Here is a 12,116-nt window from a genome sequence, read left to right as displayed (position 1 = left end):
CTGATCTCCCCAGTGTTTGGTGCCCTCCTGCACTCTGTAATTCCCATGTTACTCAGTTTATCAGGTTTGCATGGTTAAACTGTCAATGTAATTCTAGGTTGAATCACAAGTCTGAAATTACTGGAAGGCACGCAACAACTATTCTTCTTTCAAACAAATGCTCTTGGCAATTTCCTAGCGTGGAATCCAAATGGGTCTAATAGGATTGTTGAGCTAATAGAATTATTGTCATTAATAGACCAAGCATCTGTAATACAATTTTTCTTCTACAGTCTCTCTGTGCCTTAAAAAGTTCCTTGAAAACTCTCTGGAACATGTTTTTGATCAGTGCAGATGCATCAGCTCACTGGAAAAGAAAATTGTTTTGTAAAGTACATGACAACAGGAAAAGAAGGGGACTAGACTACAGGTTGATTTACTCAATAAAGAAAACAAATAAGTAAAGCCTAAGCTTGCAAGACCCAAGCATTTTAGCAGGATGTGACCTGTACGTCAATCGTAATGTGCAAACACGTAAATATCTTGAGACTGCAACTGTGCCATATTTCCCTGCTTTAATAAAGTCTCTATTTGTGTGGGCGTGTAAATATTCAGTATTGTACATTAAATACAAGCACAGAAAACAAACGGCAATGAGAAACTTTTAATAAATAGCTTTACTTTTCATTCCTATATACAGTACTTTACAGAAAAACCCAGGAGAGAAGAGTACACCTGCCTCACAGAAATGGTGGACATGTACCGTAGTGCCCTAAATTTATCACAGGTAAATGTGGTGGTGTGGGTAGCAAGACACCACTTCCTCCCACACATACATCTTGAGATCCAATATGTTCATGTTCAGCCCCATTTGAAAACGTCACATCCATGATTCATTGTTTCTGCTTGTTCCAGTTTGGAGATGTTCTACGGACTGACAAATGAATAACAGCTTATCTAGCAGAAAGAACAATAATATAGCTATAAAGTTGCCTTCAAGCACTACCATATTCTGATTGTAGAACCAAAGTGAAAAAAGGGCAGATGCTTCTTATGTGTTAACCTTTTGGGGTGAAATTGCAAATATAGATCCTTATTCTGTGAGTATATCCTGCTGCCTGATATTCGGTCAACTAGAAGTCCTTCTAACTCCCTTGGCATCAGGTCTCCAAGGCCTCTTGAAAACATATTTTCCAACTCTACTATTACAAATGACAAAGATTGAGTTTGCAATCTTGTGCATGCAAAACATCTCTTACTGTTACATCTCATCTTTCTTTTATGGATTTCAAGGCATCGATTCACAAGCTCCCTAAGCAGTTCTTTCATGCAGGTACCATGCTTGGATCTGCTTAGTTTCAACGATTGGTTTATTATGTGTCCTACAGAACCATATTCTATTTCAGTGAGTTACATCCACAATTTTTGACGGCTTCAAGCAAAGGGCATCAATTCATCTGCTGAAGTAAACTGGATCAACAGCTGAATCTTCCTTCAAAACAATTGAAAATGTCATTAACATGTGAGAGCAGCAGAGTAGTTTTGGGAGCTGTCATAAAGGCCATAGGATGCTCACAGCCCTGGGCTGGGAACTCAAGAGGGAGATCCACAAGTTGCGACTGCTGTCCATCAACATCCCCTACTTGAGGCTCCTTGCTCATTCTGCCCAATGGTAGAGCCAGCCCTGCATAGTAGCCAGAGCTACCTATAGCTATACATATACCCCCCCCTCTCTCTCTCTATATATATATATATGGAGCCCCGGTGGCGAAGTGCGTTAAAGTGCTGAGCTGCTGAACTTGCAGACCGAAAGGTCCTAGGTTCAAATCCTGGGAGCGGCTTGAGTTTCCGCTGTTAGCTCCAGCTCCTGCCAACCTAGCAGTTCGAAAACATGCAAAATGTGAGTAGATCAATAGGTACCGCTTCGGCAGGAAGGTAACGGCGATCCATGCAGTCATGCCAGCCACATGACCTTGGAGGTGTCTATGGACAACGCCGGCTCTTCGACTTAGAAATGGAGATGAGCACCAACTTCCAGTCAGACTTACCTACCTATAGCTACCATTCATCCCAATGGGGATGTCCCCATGTGCATCTTTCTCAGCTTTTACACTCATTTCTCCTTTTAACACTCTGTTGTAACCTGCAACGTCACAGTTGTTTGGACCACCCCAAGACCAAACTCACCTGTTCATAAAGGGGTGCAATGTGGTGCAGAATAAATTCAGCACTGGTACCCCTCTTGATGCCAGCACTAGAAACTGTTTGTGTTTGCAATGTTGGTTGTATAGGCTAGTTTTGGATTCAGTGCTTGGACAGCTTGGACCACAGACTAGTCTGTGCACACCTTCCCTGTGCAACTAATCCTGTGGGGCAGGGAAAGGAAAGAAGGCACTATGAACCTAGGCCTCAACAAATCTCCCTTAAGCGTTTTAGATTGAATGTTTCTTTTCTGTCTTGGTTCTTTCTGGAGGCACTGAGAATCAGGTTTTTATGTTCACCCATTGGTACATTTCTATTCCTCCAAATACATTCCCCTTAAAGTGGTGCAAATGAATAACCTCAAATGCGTACATTGAGTACCTTACCATTCCCCAAACTACACAGTGCCGAACTGTGATCATAATCTAACCGTTCTCTGAAGTGACAGACAAATGGGAGATTATCTCTCGCAGTTAACACTGCATGCTGGGATCCAAAGAGCCACAGGCAGAACTTCCTTGCCATCATCAGCTTCTGGATGGCTCAGCACCAAAGCTGGAAGCAAAAGATTTCAGAATTTCTGCATTAACCCCTTTCTTTCCTACCACTGACTCCATGTTCATGAAAACTACTCAGTTCTGTTACAGCACAAACAAATCCAGCTGGATTAATGTTATCGAGCTCTTTGGATCTCGGCTGACAAGCATGCTCATGGAATGTGAATAAGGCAGAATTTGAACGGCAGGCACCTAAACATGATTCTTAAATGTAAAGTTCATACGTGAATGGCTGAAGAACACAAAACTCTGAAAAATAATACTGGTTTTCTTCCCCCCTCCTCCTCTGTTAGTAATATACATTATGTACACGGCAGCTGCAAATTCAAATCTTAATATTCATAATTTTATAGAGATAAATTAGCAATACAGTTCGTGGTTCCAAGGTAAAAAAAAAATTCATAGAAGTGTAAAATTTTGGTTCTGCTGTTCGGTTGCTATTCCTCTTTCTCCAGCTTTCCCAATAATTTCGTTTACTTTATTCTTTTGATGAATTAGTAATATACCTTTTGGGGTTTTTTTTAAGCAGCTGATGTACAGCCTAGATTTCTAATGGGCAGGGAATAGCCAACCCACTCAGCTATTTGCTTTCTTGTTCATGTCATTTTGGAGTTTCCTTTTGAAATATACAAGTAAACTGATATTGGGAGAAGAGGAAAAGGGGAAAGAAGAGGGCAAGGGGTTGATTTGACTGCAAAGTGAACCTGCACTTTTTCCCTCTCAGTTTCAGCTGTTGACGTTGAAAGTCCTGCACTTGGAAATTTTGCATGCACCATGGTACTGGGAACAAAACAACGAGACGACTTCTTCACTTTCATGAGTCCCCTCCTTCCCCACTGATAAGTTTCATCTTTCTACAGTCGAAGCCCTTGGCAGCTGCCACCTGTCCGCTTGCTTCTCATTTCTCCGTGAGGTTCTGTGTGGAGAATGAAGACTCGCTGAGCTGCTGTTGTCTGCTAGGGCTGGACTGCTATCTAATGAGGCTGAGGAATTGTGGCTAAGGAGAGGGCCACTTTTGGTTGGTGGCTGGTATGGCATTGCCACCGACCCAGAAGTCTTGTTCCTCGCTTGGTTCTTCACTCTTCGCTGCAAAGGACCGACCACTCTGGCCCTGCCATAGGTCTGAGGAATGAGGGCATGTGTTTCTTCTGCCGAGGACATCCTGACCAAAGAACCTGGACCTTCAGGCTGAAGTGAGACTAAGGATGTCGGACCCACCAAAGTCTTGGGTGGGCCACCATGGCTGGCCATCATTTCCTCTTCGGTTTCTGCAGCTTCGCTTAGGAAGGGAGGTGGAAGGGTGCTACTACGTCTGCTGCAAGATTCACAGCACAACTTTTTGTAGCCTGGAATTGAACAGTATCGGGCAAGCACCTCCATCTGGCAGAAGATAGACTTATCTCCTTGGCAAGGCTCATCTGGAAGAGAAAAACCCAACACAGGTTATGAGTGGCACATCATGGAGAAGCAAGGTACGACTCAAGAGGAATAGAATTTTGATCGGTCTTAAAAACTCTCAAGACATAATGCTCTGATCAAGAAATCCTTGAAAAAGTGTGTCATCACTCGCATGGAAGACCTGGTCCATGAAATCTATACAATTGGCAAAAACTTCAAAGCAGTGAACAACTTTCTGTGGCCATTCAGGCTATCATCTCCACAGGGTGGAAAGAAGAAAACCATCCATTTTGTAGAAGGTGGAGATGCAGGAAACAGGCAAGACCAGATCAACAGATTAATAATGGAGCTCAGATTATGACTTATTCATACATTAATAACAAAAGAACTTTTGTGCAAAAAACCCCCCCTCAAGACATGTTTAGATAATTTCAATGGTTGAAATAGACCAAAGGCGTTAAAATTAAAGAAGCTACACTCTACTGATGCTTAAAAGCAATCCAAACAACTGATTATGATAGTTTAATAAAGTCTCTGTCCTAGCTACTATTGAGATTTAGAATCAGTGACTCTTACCACAGAATGTAAATGCCAGTAGTTTTAATGATACTACATGGTACTACATTTAGCTCTGCATCCATAAAATCAACAATCTATGGCTTGAAAATATTTCTCACCACAAAAAATCTAAAAAGCAAGCCTTGATTTTGCCATTTTACAATGCTATTGTATATAATTTCTTTCCCATCCTCAGCATAAGGGCAAAGAATTGCTCTTTGAACGAAGGGAGAGGCAAGAAAGTAGACCCGTCATGCCCTTAAATTTGGTTGGCAGATCACACAGAGATTGATTGGTAACATATAATAAAAGTTGCCCATCGTTAACCCACAATATTGTGATTTCACTGGTGGGAGAGCACTAAGACTTCAGGATCCACATAGGCTTCTGGAAGCAAATTCCAACAAATACTAAGGGCCTAATTGTACTTTAAATATAGAAAGACAAAATGTTGTAGTGGCTTCAGCAATGGAGATCAGGGTTTGAATTACTACTCTGCCATGGAAATCTAATGGATGACCTGGACAAATCACACTCTCTCAGCTTCAAAAGCAGTGAAAAAAATATCTCAAAAGAAAACCCAGTTATAGCTTTGCCTTAGGATCACCATAAGACAGCAATTACTTGAAGGTACACAACACAAAAGCTTTAAAAATCACTCTTAGTCTGGATACAGCCTTATATATAATAATAGGAATCTTGTTGGTGTTACACACATGTGCAACGTTCCTTTACATACACCGGAATACTTTAATATACTTTGGTTGGCCATGATAGTGCAGCGAGTTAAACCATAAGCTGCAGGAAATCTGCTGACTGGAAGGTTGCCAGTTTGAAGCTGCGAGTCGGAGTGAGCTCCCGACTGTCAGCCCTAGCTTCTGCCAAGCTAGCAGTTCGAAACCGTGCAGTGCGAGTAGATCAATAGGTCTTGGCGGAAAGGTAAAAGGGTGCTCACTGCACATATGCAGACATGCTGGCAACACGATTGGAGAACATGGAAAAGTGGAACGAGAGCACCTCCCCATGGATGGAGTTGAACATTGCCTCCAGACGTTGGAGTTGAAAAAGGGGAAAGACTTTTAGCTTTGTCTGTGTATTGTCATTGTTCACTGTGTAATAGGCATTGAATGTTTACCTTATATGTGTATTGTGTAATTCGCTCTGAATCCCTCTGGGGAGATAAAGCAGAATAATATAAGTGTATTATTATTATTATTATTTTATTATGACACAGCAAACAAGATAGATATGCTGGATTTCGTATCACAAAATCGCAAGTTGAACACTTCCCAAGTGTCTAGGACTGTGTGATGTATTTTCGGATGATGCGCGCAGATCCCAATAAGGTGGTCTTTTGCAGTTGGCAGGTCGTAATTTTGTCTATGTCTATTGTTGTTGTTGTTGTTGTTGTTATTATTATTATTATTATTATTATTATTATTATTATTATTATTATTATTATGAAACTAGAGATATAATCCTTTCTTTACTAATTTCACTTGTGATGGAAGCAACCAATAATTATAGCCAATTTTTTTCTGATGCAAGAAAGTCTTTGAACACAGAAATAATTTTCCCCATAGAAAAAATGTGATGTCCTGTGCAGAAAATGCTGGGTACAGGACATTTTATTTGCTCTATGGAAAATATTTGTGTTTTCAAAGGCTTTTGTGCCTTGGTAAGAAGATTGCAATGTCATGGCTTCCTTTAGCAAAAGAATTATACCCTGAAATTGCCTTACTGGAATAATTGGGATAAATATGCTGACAATAGAAGGAATGAAAAGAAAAAAGAAAAAGAGAAAGAGGACTAAAGAAACAATAACACATTATTTCCCTCCCTCACCGTGGCAACTGCCGGTGATTCTTTCAGGATATTACCAGTTTTCCCTATCCGCTCTACTCCAAGCTTAATAATGCTGTTTTTAAAGGGTTATAAATGTACACCTTGGGAGGACACATTAATGGAGCAACTGCTGAAGGTCAGATTAGAGGTGCATTTTCAAAATTCCCTTATGATTGCACCATTATTTGAAAATCAATTTATGCTCTGTGTTACTGCTGAGCCTTGAGATGTATTTTAAAGTGGAGTATTATGTCTTTGTCCCTAGGCATTCATGCTTATTTTTTGCAGATACATCTGTAGACACTTCATCTAGCAGAGAGAAGCACCAGTCTCCCATTAGGAATGCAAACCTTGAATTAAATAGGACAAAGTAAAGAAAAATGTACACAACATGGGCTGATCACAAAAATATTGGGTTGCAATGTAGAATTGTGTACATAAGGTATACTCAAAAGACCTCAGGTCTGGCAAAGTACTATTAAATGAGTTTGGTAGTTGTCATCGATCTTGCAATTGTCAGAACTATTGTCAGACTTGTGTCACTGCACATACCTTTAAAAATACAAAGAATAAATTAAAACAAAACCAGCAAGCTACTTGTATAGTAAAACCTATGCATATATCTGTGGAAGGTCCAGGGTGGGAGAAGGAACTCTTGTCTGTTGGAGGCAAGTGTGAATGTTGTAATTAATCTCTTCGAGAGTTCTTGGAGAACGGGAGAAGTCCCAGCAGATTGGAGGAGGGCGAATGTGGTCCCTATCTTCAAGAAGGGAAAAAAGAACGACCCAAACAATTACCGTCCGGTCAGCCTCACATCGATACCAGGCAAGATTCTGGAAAAGATCATCAAGGAAGTGGTCTGCGAACACTTAGAAACAAATGCGGTCATTGCTAATAGTCAACACGGATTTACCAAAAACAAGTCATGCCAGACTAATCTGATCTCTTTTTTCGATAGAGTTACGAGTTGGGTCGATACAGGGAATGCTGTGGATGTAGCCTACCTGGATTTCAGTAAGGCCTTCGACAAAGTCCCCCACGACCTTCTGGCAAATAAACTAGTAAAATGTGGGCTAGACAAAACTACGGTTAGGTGGATCTGCAATTGGCTAAGCGAACGAACCCAAAGGGTGCTCACCAATGCGTCATCTTCATCATGGAAAGAAGTGACAAGTGGAGTGCCACAGGGCTCCGTCCTGGGCCCGGTTCTGTTCAACATCTTTATTAACGACTTAGACGAAGGGTTAGAAGGCACGATCATCAAGTTTGCAGACGACACAAAACTGGGAGGGATAGCTAACACTCCAGAAGACAGGAGCAGAATTCAAAATGATCTTGACAGACTAGAGAGATGGGCCGAAACTAACAAAATGAAGTTCAACAGGGACAAATGCAAGATACTTCATTTCGGCAGAAAAAATGGAAATCAAAGATACAGAATGGGGGACGCCTGGCTTGACAGCAGTGTGTGCGAAAAAGACCTTGGAGTCCTCGTGGACAACAAGTTAAACATGAGCCAACAATGTGATGCAGCAGCTAAAAAAGCCAATGGGATTTTGGCCTGCATCAATAGAGGAATAGCGTCTAGATCCAGGGAAGTCCTGCTCCCCCTCTATTCTGCCTTGGTCAGACCACAACTGGAATACTGTGTCCAATTTTGGGCACCACAGTTGAAGGGAGATGTTGACAAGCTGGAAAGCGTCCAGAGGAGGGCGACTAAAATGATTAAGGGTCTGGAGAACAAGCCCTATGAGGAGCGGCTTAAAGAGCTTGGCATGTTTAGCCTGCAGAAGAGAAGGCTGAGAGGAGACATGATAGCCATGTACAAATACGTGAAGGGAAGTCATAGGGAGGAGGGAGCAAGCTTGTTTTCTGCTGCCCTGCAGACTAGGACACGGAACAATGGCTTCAAACTACAGGAAAGGAGATTCCACCTGAACATCAGGAAGAACTTCCTCACTGTGAGGGCTGTTCGACAGTGGAACTCTCTCCCCCGGGCTGTGGTGGAGGCTCCTTCCTTGGAGGCTTTTAAGCAGAGGCTGGATGGCCATCTGTCGGGGGTGCTTTGAATGCGATTTCCTGCTTCTTGGCAGGGGGTTGGACTGGATGGCCCATGAGGTCTCTTCCAACTCTACTATTCTATGATTCTATGATTCTATATAAACCTTCCTTGCTTAATTTTTTCCAATATACCTCACAACCTCTGAGGATGCCTGCCATAGATGTGAGCATAGATGTTCTAATGATGGCATCTAGCTCAGACAACCTAAGGCACAGATGTGCATACCACCACATCTTAAAGATAATACATTAATCTTTCTACTACGATTCCTTCACTTCACTTTATTCCAGTATAGGCAGTCCCCAAGATACAAACATCTGACCTACAAATGACTCATAGGCCATTGTGTTGTCGAAGGCTTTCATGGCCAGAATCACTGGGTTATTGTGACTTTCTGTTGAAATTGTCCACATGCTTGAACCACTCCAACTACCATGTCAGACACAGAGAAGCCACTGAAATCCACAAGAATATGGACAACAGAAAGGAGGAAACGGAAAAGGAACAAAATCTGGCTACCAGTATTAAAAAAACTAAAATCAGAAGAGCAAATAAAGAGCAAGACTTAAAAAACAGGGGGATTCCAGACAAGAATCAATTAGGGCCATCTAACACCTCCCAACAAATGATTCCCCCAGGCAGCTACCAGCCAGGTCTTGAAACTGCGGGCCATTAAAATGCTAATCAAGGTGGCCAATTGCAACATTCACATGTACCTCAAGCAGGCAAGAGTTTTTTCTCCCATCCTGGATATTCCACAGATATATAAACCTCCCTTGCTTAGTTTCCAACAGACCCTTTAACCTCTGAGGATGCCTGCCATAGATGTGGGAGAAACATCAGGAGAGAATGCTTCTGGAACATGGTCATACAGCCCAGAAAACTCACAACAACCACAAAATGTATTTGTTCCTAATTACATACACATTAAATTTAAGAACAGATTTACAGAACCTATCTTGTTTGTAACTTGGGGCTACCTGTATTTGGTCACCAGATCTCGTCGATCCCTTTTTTCTTAAATACCATTAAAAGATTTTAAAAGTATACAGAAGCTTCTGAACTGCTGTCTCACCCAGACATGGGCAACTATGTAACTCTAGTTTCTCCAGGATTGCAATTCCCATCAGCCCCAGCCTAGCAAAGCCAATGAGGCAATCTAGCATTTGGAAGTCCATTCATCTCCCACCCCTGGGCATTGTTGCCTTATCACATTTAAGCAATGCAAAAACACTGCAGGTTATATACTTGGCAAAACAAATGAGGTTTATCTCCCACCGCCACCACCCCATTTGTTGCAGGAAAAAAATCGTGAATCTTTTAGTTCCATAAATGACTTTTCTGCTTCTAGGCAAAACAAAAAGCCAGGCGTTCTCAGAATGTAACAAAGCACTAACAATACCCTGGGCCTAGCTAGATGTGATTTTCAAAGTTCTGTAATGAGCCCTCCTACAGCTTTTTTTGTCACTGTGTTTTTGTTTGTTAGTTAATGGTAGAACTACATAGGAGAGGGAGAGAAATCCAGAATGAGTTCAAAAAGCTAGTACATTTAACTCTCAGCTTTGTATCGTTTTCCTAGTTCAAATCCCCTTTGCTCTCAACACGTACACACATTATTATGTCGTAAGCAATTGTAGCCTGGGTTTCCAGAGCTAGGGCAATAGCACCCAGAATCCCCAAATAAGCATGGTGGTGTTGGCTGGATGATTCTGGGAGTAACAGAACTGAAAAGGAGTCTTTCCAACCTCTGATTTTAACCATAATGCTAGGTTTTATCTCATTTGCCTGGCATGGGTTTGCAAATCTTAATCTACTCAGTTTTCAATAACTCCATTTGTAGACGTCCCCAGACACCCATGGAAACTCACTGGATGAGGTTGGGAAAATAGCATTCTATCACCCTCAGAAGATGGCAAAGGCAAACTCGCTCTGAACAAATATTGCCAAAAACATATAGTGATAGGTTTGCCTTGGGAGGCACCATAAATCAGAGACCACATGAGGATACACAACAAGACAGACCAAGCCTTAATTGTCCATCATTGTACTCCTAACAGATACTTGACTCTTCCACAGTCCCAGGCAGAATATTCCACTGCCAAACAGCTCTTGCCATCAGGATGTTATTTCTAATTTTTAGGTGTAATCATTTTTCCTGCAATTTGAATCTATGGCATCGTATCCTACTCTCCAGAGCAGCAGAAAACAAGCTGAGCCCCTCCTCATGGCACCCTCTTGGACTCCTTTTCTCCAAGCTAAATTTACCCAGCTCCCTAAACCACTTCTCATAGGGCTTGGTTTCCAGACCTTTGATCATTTGGTTGCCAATAATAATAATAATAATAATAATAATAATAATAATAATAATAATAATAATAATTTTATTTTTATACCCCGCCCCATCTCCCCAAGGGGACTCGGGGCGGCTTACATGGGGCCAAGCCCAGGCAAAATAGACAATATAAAACCCAACAGTAACACAAATCAATCAACAAGAAAGCAAGTCATAAAATAAATAAAATCATATATCATATCCACATACACATTGCTTCCATCATCCATGGAGCTCCTTGTGAGTGCCTGGTCATTGCAGTGCTGTCTGCTTAGGTCAGAATGGTGTTGCTTTACCTCCTCCTTGCTGGTCGCATGGGCAATATGCTATGATCTCTGCAGATGTGGCTGTGATGGGAAGGCACTCTGTGGGAACTGGCAAGGACAGTGACAACAACATGGGGGACAAGTGGTTGGCTATTGGGCTGATGCAGTCTGGACCTGGCTGGTCTGTCTGGACACCAGTACAGCACTACAGAGGGTTCAGCCTGGTGCATCAGGTCACCATCAATGAGGTTTTTATTTTTCAAAAACAAAAAGCAATAACTAAAAACAAAATATCTTATTGCTGTTGCTAAGAGCCAAATCTTCTCTGGACATGTTCCATCCTGTCCATCTCCTTTTTGGATTGCTTTGCCCAGAACTGGTGACAGGGTTATTCCAGGTGTGGCTTGATCAAAGCAGAACCAAGTGCGACTAGGATTTCTCTTGATCTCGACACTATATCCATATTTATGAAGCCTAGAATTGTATTGCTTTTTAAGCTGCAGCATCCCACTGTTAACCCATGTTCAGCTCATCTGCAAACACCCTAACATGAGCACCTATTCATTAAATAAATTAATTAATATGCACACTCATGTCATTGTTGCTCCAGTGATTTGGAAGGAACTGATGGATCCAAGCACATCACTGCACAGATCAGTTTCTTAATATGAGTCTCTTAGATTTCATGCCTGTGGAAGAATAAAACTACTCTGGCATTCAGGTAAAAAGGAACTCTCCAAGGTGCTGAAACCAATTTTCTTTAGGGATTCTTTAAAGTCTGCAGACTGTCAAATTAGGCCCATCAGGTCTGGTGACAGCTTCAATGGCCTTGGGCCCAAAGGAAAGGTCTGTAGACCCTTCCTGTCAAACTAAAGTCGTGACTATTATTGTCATCATTTCTTGCTTTCTCTCCTGGC

At 41.7% G+C, this 12,116-nt stretch overlaps 1 protein-coding gene across 1 annotated transcript in view; it reads right to left on the bottom strand.

The window, feature by feature from the left end:
• Positions 1-638: 638 nt before the first annotated feature.
• adamts3 (ADAM metallopeptidase with thrombospondin type 1 motif 3) overlaps positions 639-12,116 on the bottom strand; it is a 145,969-nt gene continuing 134,491 nt past the window's right edge. The window contains exon 22 of the mRNA XM_062980867.1: positions 639-4,156. Within this exon, the coding sequence (XP_062836937.1) occupies positions 3,585-4,156 (572 nt within the window). The 3' untranslated portion in view covers positions 639-3,584. The remainder of the gene's footprint in view (positions 4,157-12,116) is intronic.

This window comes from Anolis carolinensis, chromosome 5, assembly GCF_035594765.1.
Source record: "Anolis carolinensis isolate JA03-04 chromosome 5, rAnoCar3.1.pri, whole genome shotgun sequence".
Lineage (NCBI taxonomy): Eukaryota > Metazoa > Chordata > Lepidosauria > Squamata > Dactyloidae > Anolis > Anolis carolinensis.
Note: the sequence above shows the minus strand (reverse complement) of the source record. Positions and strands in the feature narration are given on the sequence as shown.